Raw genomic sequence first — 17,411 nt, 5'->3', positions numbered from 1 at the left:
AGAGTTTGTGCATTTAGCTTGAGCAAGACCACCCAGTTCAATCCTTGATCGTTCTCTTACTAATGGAGGGAACTTAAGCAAGTTACTTAACCTCTTTTTGCCTCAGATTCCTCAGCTGTAAAATGAAGATAATAATAATACACAATATCTCACTTGATTCTTCCAGCAGCCCCATGAGGTAACAATAGTCCCTACTTCATTAAGTTGTTGTGAGGACCAAAGTAGTTACTATGTATAAAGTGGTTAGAAGGGTGTATGGCAAATGTTAAGTGTATTATGAGCGTTTGCTTTTTAATTACCTTTTATTACCAGCTAAAGTGGACCTGCCATGTAGCAATAGCATAAACATAGTTTATAATTCACTTGGCCCACGTGCTTTGAACTTCTTCGATTCTTGACTTTTGTTTTATTTTTTAATTTTTTTGCATACGTGGGCCTCCCACTGGCGTGGCCTCTCCCGTTGCAGAGCACAGGCTCAGCGGCCATGGCTAACGGGCCTAGCCGCTCTGCGGCATGTGGGATCCTCCCGGACCAGGGCACGAACCCATGTCTCCTGCATCGGCAGGAGGCCTCTCAACCACTGCGCCACCAGGGAAGCCCTTGACTTTTATTTTAATTTAGGAGATTTTAATTATTTCAAATTGAGTGTATATGTTTAGACTATTTTTCTTTTTATATTGCACTATCCTAAAATTGCATAATTTAAATAAGCATAAAATGAATATGTACATAAAATGAATATGTACATTTTATGAATGTATACATTCATAAAATGAATATGTACTATATGGGCTTTAGGTGTGAAAGTACAATAGATTCAGGGTCCACTGATTGTAATTCTAAAGGCAATTATTATTGACCAATATACAAGGGTTCTAGTAATTATGCAATTTGCAGAGACCTGGATGGACCTAGAGACTATCATACAGAGTTAAGTCAGAAAAACAAGTATCGTATAATATTGCTTATATGTGGAATCTAGAAAAATGAACTGATGAACTTCTTTGTAAAGCAGAAACAGACACAGACGTAGGGAACAGACATATGGATACCAGGGGGAAAAGGGGGGTGGGATGAATTGGGAGGTTGGCATTGACATATATACACTACTATGTATAAAATAGATAACTAATGAGAACCTACTGTATAGCACAGGGAACTCTACTCAGTGCTCTGTGGTGACCTAAATGAGAAGGAAATCCAAAAAAGAGGGCATATATGTATACGTATAGCTGATTCACTTTGCTGTACAGCAGAAACTAACACATTGTAAAGCAACTATACTCCAATAAAAATTAATAATAAAAAATATGTATACAGGGTTCTTGTGGGTGTGAAGTGGCTCAGGGTGTGTTCATGACAGACAGGCAACGAGAGGAAGTAAAAAGATGCCTGTCCAGGTTGACCCCCAAGTAAAACTCATGATGACACTTGTATGCCAGACACTGTTCTAAGTCTTTTACATACATTCTTTTTTTTTTTTTTTTTTGGTACGCAGGCCTCTCACTGTTGTGGCCTCTCCCATTGCGGAGCACAGGCTCCGGATGCGCAGGCTCAGCGGCCATGGCTCACGGTCCCAGCTGCTCCGCGGCATGTGGGATCCTCCCGGACCAGGGCACGAACCAGTGTCCCCTGCATCGGCAGGCGGACTCTCAACCACTGCGCCACCAGGGAAGCCCTACATACATTCTTGTATTCAGTTCTTACAATACCCTCATGAGATAAATACTATTAATGCCCCCATTTACAGATGTAGAAATGAGACACAAAAAATTTAAGCAACTTGCCCAAGGTAACCCAGCTGGTAAATGGTAGTGCTGGTATTTAAACCTAAATATCCTACTCCCAAAACCCAGGTGTAATTATCTCAATACATACACCTCAAAAAATTGTGATGTACAAAGTCTGCTTAGATTCTTCCACATTTTTCTCTTTAGGACCTCTTTATTTCTTAAATACAGCCCTATCCACACTGTAATGGGCACAGGTATGCTTATGGTAAACACTTTAGAAAATACAGAAAAATAGAAAGCAAAAAGATTCAAGTAATATCACCCAGAAATGACCACTGTTAAAATTTTGTGTTTCCTTCTAGACTTTTTTCTAAGTACATGGTTTTGTTCTATGTTAGTTTTACATAGTTGTGATCACGTGATATACACAATTTTAATCTTCCGGTTTTCCCTCATATTATGACATGTGCTAACCTATGCTATTAGAAATTTCATAAACTTCTTTTATAGACGCTGCATAATGTACAGTTACGTGGCAGTTCCATAATATATTTACCACTCTTCACATTGAACATCTGAATATTTCCAGCTTTTTTACTGTGGGATGGATGTCTTTGTCCCCTCTTTCTCAATAGTTTCCCTTCTTCTGACATTTCTTCAGATCTTTCCCAGGCACACAGTGACGTTGGTTGTCCCTCTAGCTTTCCTTCTCTCAAAATTTATTTTTTGGAAAGGAGCTGATAAACTCATTCATACTAAAGTGTACATGGTTCATAAAACTTATTTTCTCTTCAAGGACACTTTTGTCAATTTAAGCCAAAGGAATGGAGCTCTAATTGTGAGGGGTTAGTCACCAGAAAATCTAGCTGGGAGATTCCCCCACCCTCCCCAATCAGAGGAGACTTTACAATAGCAAAAAGGTGCAGGGCTGACTTAACGTTAGGAAAGCTAATGAGAAGGCAGACTGGAGCTGCAGAGGTGGTGGCGTGGTAAAACGGAAGGAAAAAGTCTTGTATAAGCGAGGTTCGAAAAAACTGGGTAGAAGAATGGAAGAGAATTAGAAAATTCACTTAGCTGCACTTACCTAGTTTCTCCACCTCTCCTGTGTTTGCCTTTCCAAAGCATCTGGCCTTAGGCATGGGCCCGCCCACCTTCTCCTCAGAACGGCTCGGTCCGGTTCTCCAATTATTCTTCCAAGTCTCACAGCTTTGAGGCCTTGGGCGGCCACAGAGCCGGTCGCAAGGAGAGGCAGTGAAGTTCTAAGAGGGCCCATTCCAAGCCCTAGGTCCACAGACCATCCTGTGGGAGCGTCACCTCCCTCGGCTTAAGGAGGAGAGTTTATAATACCTGTGGAGGGCAGGGGAGTTAGAGGCCTCATGGGAAAGTTCACAAAGTCCTGTCCTGCTCACGGCCCCCCAACAAGCACTCTTTTTTTCCCCCTCCTCCTAGACTTTTCTAGGAGGCTTTCCAGGCTGCTGGCCAATCCGAGGCTGCAGTGGAGAAGCAAATGGGACCCTGACTCTCCCCACTGCGGTGCTGCACTGGCAGTGGCTGGTATGGAGAAAGAGAAGGCGTGCGGGTGTGCCGAATGAAGTCCAAACCAAAGGGGCCAGCGACTCCGCCCCTCTGGATTAGGAAGAGGAGGAAACCATAAATCCGAAAACCTAGCCTGACCAATTAAATTTTTTTTAAAAAAGCGAGAGGCTCCAGCCTAAGGCTGGGGAGGAGCGCAGCGGTCCCTGAGTAGCCGTCCCCACTGCAGCCACAGCGCGGGCGCCCTCCCACGCCTGCTCCGCCGGGACCCCCAGGCGCACCACGCACGCACCCACCCTCCCTCCTCCCTGGGCCGACCGCTCCTCCCTCTTTCCTCGCTGGTTGGCCGCGGCGCCGCAGAGCGCGGCGGCGGCAGGAGGAGCCGGGCGCGCCCGCCACGCACGGCCACCGAACTAGCACGGGCTGCGGGCGCGGCGCGCGAGCTCAGGTGGCGGCGGAGGCGGCGAGAGCGGCCAACGCGCATCCTCTCTCCAGCGCGCCCGCATCCCTCCTGCACTGAGCCGCGGAGCCACCGGCGGTCCCCGGGCTCCCCCGGCCCCCGCGCGCACGGCCGAGCCCCACGCACAAGAGCGGCCGCCTCTCCTGTGGCTCCGAGCCCGGGCGCCAGCCATGGGGAAGCCGGCGAAGAAGGGATGCGACTGGAAGCGCTTCCTGAGGAATAATTGGCTGCTACTCTCCACCGTGGCTGCGGTGGTGCTAGGTGAGCTGCGTGGCGGGTGGACGACGCGCGCACCCTCACGCGCTCCCAGCGCCCAGGCCGCGTGCGGGGCGGGCGGGTGAGAGGGTGGGCATGGCGCTGGCGCACCCGATGCTCGGGTCCCTCGACTCCCCCTCGGCCTCGGAGACCACGAGGGGGCTTACCCTCGAGGGTGTTGATTTCTGCGTGCAAAGAACAAAGCTCCTCCGGGACTCCCGTTTTGGTGTTCCGCGAGCTGCGGGTTCCTGCTTTACCCAGAATGATCAAAGGGGCTTGTAAGGGAGAAAGGGAAGCAAGAGCTCTCGGTTCTTCCCGTTTGGAAGCAAATGTGGTTTAATTTTTAAAATCCTGTCTGCTCCCCCCTTTTTTTCCTGAACCACGCGTTGTCCGGACAGGGATTGAGTGTGGATGATGGTTCGCGGTTGGACTGGAAGAGGCACCTTAACCTCAGGGGTGGTCCGGTCCCCGGGGGGAGGGAGGAGGTGGATGTTACCTTCGGTCGATCACCCTGGGCAGTGCCTAGAAAGGTGCCTTCCCACGCGGCGAGCCGCTGCCTGCACTGAGGCACGGAAAACCTGCCAGATTCGTGCTTGAATTCAGGAGTATATAGTTGTGGCCCGCAGGATGTCAAGGGGAAGAGAGCTATCAGATTTCTCCCTTTAACCCGTGCAAATCTACCGAGGTAGCCTCCCTGAGCTTCCTTGCTCTCCACATTGCTTTTCTATTGAAAGTAATTTTTTAGTCATATGTGCTTGTTTTCAGACCAGGTGTATTTAAGTGATTCATTCCTGAGAAATCACTGGACTAGGGGAATGTCAGATCCATTGCTCAGAGGTATGAGTTGTTCCTATTTAGACTCTGAATTTCTGCCAGGTTGTCTGTTTTAACCTTGGGCCCTGGGATGCCCCTCTTTGGGGTTGGCGCCAAGACTGCCTCATTACCTCTAAGAGCTTGCACAGGTGGGGACACTCAGCCGGTGAGGCTCCTTTGAAAACCCCACCTTCCATTTGGAAACTGGAGCTGGGGAGAGGGTAAGCCTGTACCTCTCCCAGCCTCATGCACCTTTTTCTCCAGCTGCTGCTTCTGAATCTCAGAATGTTTGGTGTTGCCTGCTCCCCCTCTTGGTGTCCAACCCTTCGCCCCCCCAAAAAAAGTCTGTGGAGGTTAATGGATTCCTCAGGGTCGGATTTGTTCCTCCAGATCCTTATGCAAAGTCAAGTCAGGTTTCTAGTAAATAAATAACATCCTGGAATTACCTTAGTAGAGGCCACCTGTGGGAGGAAAAGAGAGAAGTAGAGGAGCAAGTCTTGACTGCTTAACTCTTTTCCCCAAGAAGAGCCACATGGTTTGGGGCATTTGTTTTGTTTTGGTTGGTTGGTTGGTTGGTTGCGTTGGGTCTTCATTGCTGTGCGCGGGCTTTCTCTAGTTGCGGCGAGCGGGGGCTACTCTTCATTGTGGTGCCCAGGCTTCCCGTTATGGTGGCTTCTCTTGTTGCAGAGCATGGACTCTAGGCCCGTGAGCTTCAGTAGTTGTGGCACACAGGCTTAGTTGCTCCGTGGCATGTGGGTTCTTCCCGGACCAGGGCTCGAACCCGTGTCACCTGCATTGGCAGGCGGAGTCTTAACCACTTTGCCACCAGGGGAGTCCCTGGTTAGGGTGTTTTTAAGGGAAGAGTTATCCCGCCCCATCACATTTTAAATAACAGATGCCTTAGAGAGAGTGATTTGTTTTCCCTGCAGCCAAATAGATGAGATGGCCTTGTTTGTTTTCCTAGTGACAAGATTCCAGAATTAATTGTTAAATCCCTTTTTAAGGATGGTTTTGGGTAGCCTGGCATTTCCCTCCCAATCCCCCGTGGATGTGAAATGATCCTGCCTTTTCAGCTGTGAGGTTTTCCAGAGATACCTATTAACCAAGTGTGGCACACCAGTGTTGAGTTTGCTGATTCACTGGAAGCTGGTTTGGCAAAGAGTTTGAAAATTGTTTCCTGGCCTTTGAAACTTGTTGCATAAATATGTCTTCAGGGTCACGGGAGATAACATGTCGGTTTTGTAGAAGTGGCCTTTGGTGTCAGATGGGCAATTTCCTCCAGTTTTAATGTGGGTAAGCCCCAAGAGCTTGATTCAGATACTTTGCTCCAGAAAGAAAAAACACCATATAAAAATGTAAGCGCTCAACTGAAGTCTTTCAGCACATTTGCAAAAGGAGCAACATCAGGCAGTCCCTGAGCATTTCAGCTCCTGGTCTGAGAAGTCAAGCCTATACCACCCTCAATGTATCCATCACAAGGCACTTTCCAGAGTCCTCCTCTTTTCCTCATTCTTTGGAGCACTGGGCTTGAGTGCAAAAATCATACCTCTGTCTGTGTAGTCTGTGCTAACTCATTCTGGTTTAAACCCAGAAGTGAAATTGCAGCCAACTTATAACAGAGATGCTAAGTCCATCAGTAAGCCCTTTAGGCCATGATAGTAAGTTTATTTATTTATTTAGGGTTTTTTTTTTTTTTTTGTGGTACACGGGCCTCTCACTGTTGTGGACTCTCCCATTGCAGAGCACAGGCTCCGGACACGCAGGCTCAGCAGCCATGGCTCACGGGCCCAGCTGCTCTGCGGCATGTGGGATCTTCCCGGACCGGGGCACGAACCTGTGTCCCCTGCATCGGCAGGCGGATTCTCAACCACTGCGCCACCAGGGAAGCCCTGTTTTTATAACAATCTTAATTGATACAGAAATCACAAGCACTCTCATGTAGTCTCCTTTATGAACCTTTCAGTATGTGGATCTTAAAGAAGAAAAAACAGTTAAATTTATTTATTACCCTGACAGAATATCATCTTCTGATTAAAATTGAAATATTTTGTCCCTGCTATAGCCCTGACATTTTAAAATATTTTGATTTTTGAAGTGAGGGGCAGAGGTTTTTCCCAGCCATCTTAAAGCCTCTGAGTTTTGAAGACAGCATTTGAGAGGAAATGAAATTAAAAGTCATCTTTATTATGTGTAAAAGTTAATTTCTTTCATGGACAAGGAGATGCTAAAAGCTAAATATTTCCTCATATTCATATAATAAGAATTCATGAGATAAAGGGATTGAATAGTTAAGTGACCATCTTTGTTAATTTCTGTGAAGCCCTACAAGGTCCTGGAAATAATATCTTGGATTTTCAGGTGAGAAGCCTTTACTAAAATCTGATTAGGAACAATTTTCATTGCATCCATTTCAATTCTTTCAGGCTTTTTCCCTGCTTCCGTAGTGTAGTAGTATGAGCACAGAGCCTGGAGTCAAGAGTTCTAGATTTGAATTCTGATACTGTCATGCTCTACCGTTTAGACAAAATCTCTTATTCTCTGGAATCCTCAATTTCCTCATCTGGAAAATAGGAATATAGGTCATTACCTCATTTGCTATTAGAGTTGTTTAAGATAATGTGAAAATATCTAGTTGTGTGACTGGCATATAACAGGTACTCAATAAATGTCATTTTAAGATGATTTGAATAATTTCATTCTGAGGAAATTAATATTTTCTTATAAAATAAGGTCTCTTGTGGTCTTTCTCTGTTCTGCTTGGTGTCCAGCCTAGAATTTTGAGTCCAAGGTGATTCAAGTGTTTTGATGACATGTTCTGTCTAGGTGAACACCAGCCTCCAGAGCATTATTTACTGTTTTAAAAGGATATGGAAAGGATTAATCATTTTGTTTTGTGCCCCATAGCCTGATTCTCATTTCACTTAACAGGGCAGAAATTATGAGGGAAGAATTTTAGTGCTTTAAGTGGGAATTCTGTGCAAGCAGAATCTGTGTGTGAGAATTCTGTGTCCAAGCGTTGTGAATCAAGTCAGCTAATACTGATCATAGCGTGTATAATGTTGGTAAAGCACTCATGGAACCCTCACCCCATTCACAATATAAAGCCTGATCTTTCTGTCCAGACAGGTTGTGCTTTATTTCAGTCGTTTGAAAAATCTGATTTCCAGGTTGTGGATTTTCAGGAAAGGAAATAGCTGTTGTTATTTACAGGACAGAGCTGGCAAGCTTATTCATCTGGAATAATTTTCTTTGGAGCACTAAAGGAAGCGGTCATTTACAGATTCAGATTCCATTGTCCAAAATCGAGAACAATTCCTTCATGTTCTTAGTAATAACCCTTGCCCTACCCAGCCTTAACGTCTCCTACCCCGGAGCTCTTGTATCTGGTAGTGCTAATTTGAGTCATGGGATAAGCTCTCTTGCTCAGTTTCTACGTGTCTGTGAAGCTCCTGAAGATCGGGGGTCAGGCGGGGAGACGACTGCAGCTCAGTGTTCAGAATGTATTTTGTTATCATGAAACTCATGTGCTCTTGGCAGGTCTCAGGCCTGGTGCTGCTGGGCGTCTAATCAGCTCAGCCTTGGAATATACCTGTACAGTAACCGATGCTTAAATCATTCGCTCATTCAACAAATATATATTGGGCACCTACTGTGTGCCAGGGACTGTTCTAGAACCAGGGCACATAACAGTGAACAAAATAAAAACCCCTGTCCTCATGGGACTTATGTTCAAGTGGAGACAAATAGACAGTAAACCGGAAGAATAGGTAAACTACAATGTAGAGTATGTTAGATGGTGAGAATGCTCTAGAGTAACATAAAGCAGAGAGGGCGCTGGGCGATTGCAGGTTGAAATAGGGAGAATGGGAAGGCCCTGCTGGGAAGGCTAGAATTGAAGTGAGACTGGAAAGAGGTGAAGGAACACGGATACCTGGGGAGATCCTGGTGTGTTTAAGGAAGAGCATGGGGGTGGAGTGAGGAGGTGGGGGGAAGAGATAGTAGGATGGTGTGAGTTCTTATAAGGACTTTGACTTTTACTGGGAGTTGGGAAACCATTAAAAGGTGTTGAGCAGAGCAGTGACATGGTCTGATTATCTTTTAATCAGCTTTCCCTGGCTGGCTGCTCTTTTGACCACAGACAGCAGAGACAAGCTTAGAAGCAGAGAGACCAGTTTAGGAGGCTAGTACAATTAACCTGCTATGTATTTTTTTTTTATTGAAAAAATGATTTATTTTATAATTGTTCTGTATAAGAAAGTTAGGATCTTATTCTGCTATGTATTTTACTTTTACACTTTTCTAATCTCATTTCCATCATGGCTAGTGAAATCCTAGGAAATACTTAAGAAAAAGCAATGAAAAAAATATTGCAACTATAAAGTAGGCCTTTTTGTTCACCGTTATATGGACGAGGACACAGACTTGGAACAGTGCAGGACTCGCTCAGGATCACTCAGATAACGACTGGCAATGCCCAGTCTTCCTATACTTTTCTTATCCCCCCTTTGAACTGCTGTCCTCTGTCTTGCTCCCCATCTCCCTGTCATATTTGGTCCTTGCAGACCCTCCTGGGGACCGTGGTTGTCTGGCTGTATGCCACATCGGGATAGGGTATGAGGATTCTGTATGGTGTCCTTTGGGCTGTAGTTGCTCCTTCCTCCCCTGAGACTGAGAAGGGGCTGCAACGTGCCTCCACAGGAGTCTCGGAATTGCAGTGTGTGCCCTGGAGGAACACTGCTCCTGTGGGATTTGCCAGACTGATCAGCCAGACTGGTCTCCACTCTAGGCTCAGAGCCACCCTTACACCTCTGTCCATGAGGCTGCCCTGCTATTCTTTCCACCTTCAAAGCTTGCCCTTTCTACCTTCTAACTAAGTTGCTTGGTGTGACTGGCTTGGTGTGATTGAGGGACGTGGGGGGAGAAAAAGCAAGGCTGCCACGGAGGTCGGCGGCCAGATCCTAGAGAGACTGGAATGCCATGCTGATAAGTTCAGACATGCTCCTGAGGACAAAACTGGACAATGGCATCGGCAGGACTGTGCTTAGAAAAGATCCTTGAGGCAGATGGATGTGGAAAATGGATCCAAGAAGGGTGATCTTGCAAGTGGGCAGATCACCCTAGGGGATTACTGTTAAGGTCCAGGCAGAGAGAGAGAGAGAGATGGGGGCCTCAGCAGAGCAGCAGCAGTGAGAGTGAAAAGGAAAGGACAGCTCTGTGAGGTGTTCAGCAGGTTAACCTGATGCAGCTTGGCTAGGTTTAGTCCTCGGTAGAAGGAGGTGGTGATCTCCAGAGGGAGAGGAAGTCCTGGAGGGGGCAGCCTCTTGGAAAAGAACTATCATGCTCTCCCACTGTACAGAACCAATGTCTACTTGCTTTTTGTTACTGTATAGTTAGAGTGTATTCTAATTTCTTGCCTTCCCCACTGACCCATGAGCCCTTGAGGGACGGAATTCTGTGTTGCCCCTCTCTATACCCACAGCACCTGTCACAATGCCTGGTGGGCTCAATACATTTGTTAAATTGTTGTGTCATTTATGACCCAGAGAGATAGTTAGACGTTATCCTTGTTTATTGAATGAGTAAATGAGCCCAAAGCTAAGCTTGAATTCCACCATACATTCTTCTCTGCCTACTTCAGCCTCCTCTGATCTGCATCAGTAAGACAGATTAACACTTAGTTTACATATACTTATCAAGCATGTTAAACTTTTCTTCTTCAAAACTAGATTATAGACCCCGAGAGGGCGAAAGCATTCCGATTACCCTTAGCAGGCACTAGAAAATGAAAGGAGACCTTAAAGTAATGAGACTGACTCTAAAATGCTATATAAAAAAGTGAATCTTTGTTTCTTGTCAGAAGGAAGAGAGGTTTGGATTAGCTGGAAGATCAAGGAGATTTCATTCATGTGCCAACTCCAATTTATAGGTAGTGGACTGTCTGGCATGATATGTTTGTTGAGAAAAAAAAAGTTCTGAAATTGATTACTGATGTCTGCCAAGGGCTGAAGTTCAGGAAATAGTGGTCTGTGTGCTGCATACTTGTTGACCCTGGGTCAGAAAGTCCCTGAAGTTCCTTCTAGGTTTAAAATCCCTTAGCTCTATGCTTGTCTAGTCATTCCTCAGTTCATTGCTGGGAGTTAGAGGAAGTCTTCCTTAGGGAACTAAGGAAGAGTTAAAGGTCATTACTAGAGGGTAAAATGACCTTGATGTTGAGTCATTTGTTCTACATCTGTGACTTGGGGTGTAAAAATGTAAATTGTGTGTGGGACTGTTACCAGAGTAATGTTCTATGTCAGCCTTAAATTATTCATCACAACAGTAATGTGAGGTCTAATAAACTTACGTTGTTTCTATACATGTATATATATCTTGCATGTGTCTGCTTAATTAAGTACCTTTGAGAAGTGATCCTTTAGCTGACTTATCCCTAGTTCCACATGTTGAAGGATTAGGGAAACAATTTTGGGCTTTGAATGCCTATGCCTGGTGCTTTTTTTTTTTTTTTTTTGCGGTATGCGGGCCTCTCACTGTTGTGGCCTCTCCCGTTGCGGAGCACAGGCTCCGGACGCGCAGGCTCAGCGGCCATGGCTCACGGGCTTAGTTGCTCCGCGGCATGTGGGATCTTCCCGGACCAGGGCACGAACCCGTGTCTCCTGCATCGGCAGGCGGATTCTCAACCACTGCGCCACCAGGGAAGCCCTGCCTGGTGCTTTTTGAAACCAAATCAGAACCCACCAGAGTTGGGGAATCACTGAAAAGATTCTGATTTTTGGCTGATCAAACTTAACCCATCTGTCAAAAATTTGAGCAGTGGGCATAAGAAATAAAGGAAGCTTCAAATGACAACATAAGATGTAGAAAATTATCACATGCCAAATTTGGATTTGGTGGAACTCATATAGTAGCTCAGATTAGTAAAAACCTTGGGTTGCTCAGACATGCTGTAAATAAATGGGATTAGGAATTAGCCGTTGAAGAGCGTATGCGTGCTCATATGAACACTTGCTTATAAAGAGAACTTTGTTGTAAAGGAAAAACTAACACACTATTGTAAAACAGTTATACTCCAATAAAGATGTTTAAAAAAAAATAAATAAAGAGAGAAAGCTTTCCATGTTAATTACTTGGGAGAAATTGTGATTACCTTTAGCAGAGCTGAGCCTGAAAATAGCTGTCCTATATAGGGAGTCAGTGACACGCTGGCCTAGTGCCAGGCAGCTCTGTTCACCTGAGGAACTGCAGATCTTCCCCATGTTGATGTTGCTGGAGATATGGGTTCACGTGTACCATGGGGACTCGCGCACTCTCCAAGAAAATGAACTCATCTTAGATGGCACTGAGTGGCCCACTTAAATTCCCCTGCAGCAGTGTCTGTTAAAGTAGCAAGTCTTTTCAATGGCCTTTCCTATTTTGAATGTTAAACATACATCTAATAGAAGACAACATTGAAGACAGTTACTATTATTAAGCCAATAATTCACTTCGGAGCTGTAGTTTAGCATGGCAGATAGATTTAGAAGGAGCTGATTCATTATACTTGCTGAGGAAACAGCCCCAAACTGCGACAAAGGGTGCTCTGTTGTAATTAGAAAGCTCCACAGTAACACCTCTGTTAATGGAAGGGAAGTGTTTCAGTGACTCACTCATTGCCAGAAATGTTACTACCCTACCTTTGAAAAATATCTGCCCACTGCCTGTTCCATTACCAGAGGTAGAATATTTCCTTTCCAGCAAATACTCCTGCACTTTCTGGGATGGGCAGACCTTGTCCCAGCTCACAGATACTTCATGCTGTGTGTCCTGGGTGGTTCCTCTCCCGGGCCCAGCCCCAGTTGTGTGAGCTCTGGGCAGTGGTCCCTGCTCTGCCAGGAGAGTGGGGACGCTGTGCCTTGTTCTCCACCACGAGGCCCAGAACCAGCACTGAGGAAACAAGACCCTCCCACCAATCCCTCCACACTCAGGCTAAGGTCTTTGTTCCCAGACCCCTTGTTGGCCAGAGTCCATAACAGAGTCCACAGGCAGGACAGTTGTCACAGCAGATTTTCCTGTGTCCAGAAGGCTCCTGATACCAGCATCATGTGACTCTGCTAGGTCTGCATATTGAAGCAAAGTGGTGGCCTTTGGGACTGGAACTTCTATTCAGAAGTGACCTCAGCGGGGGTCTGCACTGTGTTAATTTTTACAGCTGCATTGAGACAGGTATGCTCTCAGGGGGTTAAAACTGTACTTACTTACTTGACTAAGGAGGAAACCCTTAGAGGAGAATGCTTACATGAGATTATAAAATTAAATTATTTTTCTACCACTGTTCTGTTGCTTGAGAGTTATCTGGCTATTTTTAATTCAGTAAAGAATTAAGTCAACAAAAAAATGCACCGTCACCAGAAATGCCTAACCACAAAAAGCCTAATCTCCAAGCCTCTAAACATTACTGGAAAATAAACTGATTCTGTTCTATTTCTTTGTTTTGTTTTGTTTTTTGCTGTATGCGGGCCTCTCACTGCCGTGGCCTCTCCCGTTGCGGAGCACAGGCTCTGGACGCGCAGGCTCAGGGGCCCAGCCGCTGAGCGGCATGTGGGATCTTCCCGGACCGGGGCACGAACTCATGTCCCCTGCATCAGCAAGCGGACTCTCAACTACTGCGCCACCAGGGAAGCCCGATTCTGTTCTCTTTCTGTGGCTATTTCATGTACATAATTGTTTTCTGAGCTACGTAAGCACTTTACAAGTTTCATATAAGATTTCCCAAATTATGAGACAATGAGGGAGACACATTTTTTCCTTTGAAAATTTCTTTTTCTGTGGGTAACCAAGCCTAATAGGTAATATTTATTGAGGGCTTATTATGACTTTTATGCACATTATTTCCCATTTGAGCCTCAGCACAATGAGGTAAGAAGTGTACTTTTTTTTTTACAGAAAAGGAGACTGAAACTTACAAGGCTTAAGTCACGTGAGGTCACAGTCACAGCTGGGATTTGCACCCAGGACTGTCTGACTCCAAAACTGCAGTTCTTAACTATTAAGCAAGGCTACTTCCTAATGAACCTTGATATACCTAACTGATAGTTCAGAGCATTCTTGCAGACTTCACTCTCGTACAGTAGCTAAATAAAGCCTAGTAGCCTTCTTCTTACTCCATCCCTTGTCTGTCTCTTGGCTTTTCTTTATCATGTCCTTCAACCTGAGGCATTCTACAATATTTAGTCCTTTCGCTATTCATCTCCCATATAAACCTTTTATTTGAACTTATTCTAGCTGAGCTTGTCTAAGAGTTGCTTTCCCAGGATGTGTCATACTCTCCTGCCCTACTGCTTTTGCTCATGTGTTTCACCCACTGTTACCCTACCCATCCTTGATGGTGGTTCTTATTTTCACTTTTATCATATAGACTTCTCTGACTGCCAGTCAGAGATGATTTCCCTTCTCTGCTCGTATAACCCTTAATTTATTTTCCCAAATTGTACTGCATTTGAACCACTACTCCTAATCCTGCCTTGTGGCAGACATCACTAATTGATTATAGCACTCTTTACCTTGGAGCTTTGCTATGACCTCAGAATCCTCAAAATTCCTCTAGGCAACTACTGTTAATCAAAGGGAACTGGCATGTAAAATGAAAAGTATTGTCCATTGCTGGGAAAATCTATTCATTTCGCAATTAATTTAAATTGAACAAGTATTGATGTTAACTGGCAAGAGATGCAGAGTTGAAGTCTGTGTTTTGTCTTCGTCTGTCAGAGGCAATATGTGCACAGAAATCACTAATATGAGCGTAAGTGTTGTAAAAGCTGCAGGAAAGCTACAGCACGCCTTGGGCCTTCAAAGAAGATGGGGAATTGAGAAACAGGTGGAATTGGGAATTGGAGGAGGCCAGGAATGGCCTTGAGCAGGTGTGGTAGGAATTCTGGGCTTGAAGATTGGAAAGATGACAAACCCAGGTAGAGATAATGATATGAGTACCGGGGTCTTTATCTTGTGTCCGATTTCAGTATTGTATGAAACTATTTAATATATGTATTGTTATGTTTTTACAGCTTCTCTTTCTTATCTCAGTGTCCTGAGGGTTAAAAAAAAATACTGTTTTTTATGGGTCTGTCACACTCATAGCATCTAACCTGGTACCTGCTTCATAAGAGATGCTCCCAAATAGTTTTGACTGATTATAGAACCTTCTTCATTGAAGAAGAGGTCAATCCTTGATGAGCCTATCCCATTGATCCCATAGTTACCCAGTAAGTTGCAGGGGTTTTTGAGTGAAGAACCTGAGGAACTCTTATCCAAGCTGGAGTCATCTGAAATATACTTTACTCCTGTTTGGGGGCCCCAGAAGAAGAGCAAGCCTAGTCACTAACAGTTCTGAAGCCATTTTAGTGTGAGCTCAGCATGACCCTGGAGCTCTCAGAATGGAGAGCATCTTTCTACCCTGAGGAAGATCTGACCTTCTCAGGAAACCAGCACAGGAATGAGCCTGATCTCCAGAGAGTTCTTTGGACTAATTAGACTAACTAATAGTTCCATACAATACTGAAACTGGATAGAATTAGAGAGATTGGAAGATCCATCTGGCTTCCCAAAGTTGGGCCATGGCGTGGAGCTGAATCACCCTTGGATGGTAGAGTCTTTTTGAATGTGGTATTTAGCAACTCCTATGTCTTTCAGTGAATTTTTTTCTAGGTTTTCCCCCTCCATGCATCATTTCACATCCCTGTCCAAATTCTGCCCATTTCTGTCCCTGTCTGGAGATTATTTCTATGATAAGAGATTAATTAGCCTCTCTGTGCTGCTTGTTCCAGTAGACCTTGAGCTTAAACAGCTTGGACAAACACTAGACTTGGTTGTTAAAGATTCTGAAGATGAGTTTTTACTTTTTTTATTAGGAAAAGTTAATTGTCAACCAGGAGACTTAACAGGTTTGCTCCATTTCTGCTTCCACTTCATTGATTTCTTTCTCACACCTAGAGAATTTCCTGAGGTTTCATCACATGGGAGAGATTCTGAGTTCCACAGAGTAACAGAGGTTGAGCTCTTGTTGCCAGTGCAGAACCCACAGACCCCGAGAAACATGCCCAGGTCTCCTCTGTAACTGGTTTGCCATTTGCATTGAATATAAGTATTTGCCAGTAATCTCTAACTAGCTTGTTTATTTTGAAAAAAAAAATTAGAAGTTTACATCTACTGTTGTTTAAGTGGAAATGGTTGGGTAAGGTTTGGCTGCGTTGGGTCTTCGTTGCTGTGTGCGGGCTTTTTCTAGTTGCGGCAAGCGGGGGCTACTCTTCGTTGTGGTGCATGAGCTTCTCATTGAGGTGGCTTCTCTTGTTGCGGAGCATGGGCTCTAGGTGCGCGGGCTTCAGTAGCTGTGGTGCACGGGCTTAATTGCTCCACGGCATGCGGGGTCTTCCTGGACCAGGGCTTGAACCGGTGTCCCTTGCATTGGCAGATGGATTCTCAACCACTGTGCCACCAGGGAAGCCTCCTTGGTGGCTTTTTAAATTGCAAGTAAGTAACCATAGAAGACTGAATTTATTGAATCCAAGATCAAGATGCTGAAGTTCCTGAGGCAGTGCTCATCACTGAGTTTTTAAAGGCTTTGTGAATGCTGCTCAGGGCTCTGTTCTAGGGGAAAGCATTGGTAGATCACAGTGAATCAGGTTTGCAGCTGTGACTTTTTGCTTAGATTCTCTCTCTTTCTCCCCTTTTACAGCCTCTCCCCATGCCCTGGAACATCTGTTCATGAGGGCAATACTGAGAAAGGAGGCTGAAGATCGTCACAAACATAAAACATTCAAAGATTCCAAGAATAAACAAAATCCTCTAGTATTACTGTGAAAAGATTATACTCAACATGTTTGATTTTTTTTTGTTTTTTCTTTTTTTGGTCTCTGCCAGTCATCTTAAATGCATTTATACTTATCTCTAGACATTAAATCTAATCCATTGTTTTTATCAAATGAGCTAGTACATGTGGAGGTACTTTATAAAACTATAAAGTGTCTTATAAATGTTTGTTATTGTTTCCCAGAAACAAACAAAAAAGGGAGCCATGAAAATTGTAAAATTTGAGTCCTGGTTACAATGTTATTCCTTGAAGACAGTAATATACAATGTTATCTTTGTGTGTTTTCTAGGGCCCAACTCTCATCCCTGTGAAAAGACCTCTGGGCCCTTTGTAGCTGTATGACATGTTTAATATTCTATACATGAGTGTTCTTTCCTTTCAGAAGTAATAAACAAGCTGGTCTGTCTTTGCCTTTTTTCTTTCAGTTAGGATTAATAGAAGCATCTGAGGTATTTAGAGACAGAATTCCCTGACCCAAACTTTCAACACTGGGTACCACTTTCATTTTAATTTAGGAAATATTATATAGTTCTTCAAATATACCTTAACTCATTTGAAGATGAAAGTAAATATTTCTGCAGTCCTTCTGGGAGTGGGGAAGGAGAGGTCAGAGTTAAGGCTCCATAGAAGTTAGGAGAAGAGAGGGATAAACAGTTGGCAGGCAGGAACATGGTAAGAATAAGCAGGTGACACAGTTTTGAGGCAGAGGTGAGGAATGGGCTGAGGAAGTTGGGGAGTCCCAGTTACTTAGACTTAGCACTCTGGAAGCAGGGTTCAT

General features: G+C 44.6%; 1 protein-coding gene and 1 long non-coding RNA gene across 3 annotated transcripts in view; one reads left to right on the top strand and one right to left on the bottom strand.

Annotated features, from left to right (window-relative positions):
* The window catches only part of LOC136794767 (uncharacterized), a 40,251-nt gene extending 36,744 nt beyond the window's left edge, over positions 1 to 3,507 (bottom strand). The window contains exon 1 of the long non-coding RNA XR_010841975.1: positions 2,818 to 3,507. This is a non-coding gene — a long non-coding RNA (uncharacterized lncRNA). The remainder of the gene's footprint in view (positions 1 to 2,817) is intronic.
* A 119-nt stretch (positions 3,508 to 3,626) lies between these two features.
* Positions 3,627 to 17,411, top strand: part of SLC1A1 (solute carrier family 1 member 1) — a 72,128-nt gene continuing 58,343 nt past the window's right edge. The window contains exon 1 of one of the 2 annotated variants that reach the window (XM_059071894.2): positions 3,627 to 3,987. In XM_059071894.2, the coding sequence (XP_058927877.1) occupies positions 3,897 to 3,987 (91 nt within the window). In that variant the 5' untranslated portion in view covers positions 3,627 to 3,896. The remainder of the gene's footprint in view (positions 3,988 to 17,411) is intronic. The other variant, XM_067041594.1, reaches the window with a different exon arrangement.

Source organism: Kogia breviceps, chromosome 8 (assembly GCF_026419965.1).
Source record: "Kogia breviceps isolate mKogBre1 chromosome 8, mKogBre1 haplotype 1, whole genome shotgun sequence".
Classification (NCBI taxonomy): domain Eukaryota; kingdom Metazoa; phylum Chordata; class Mammalia; order Artiodactyla; family Physeteridae; genus Kogia; species Kogia breviceps.
This window is presented reverse-complemented; position numbering and strand designations above follow the sequence as displayed.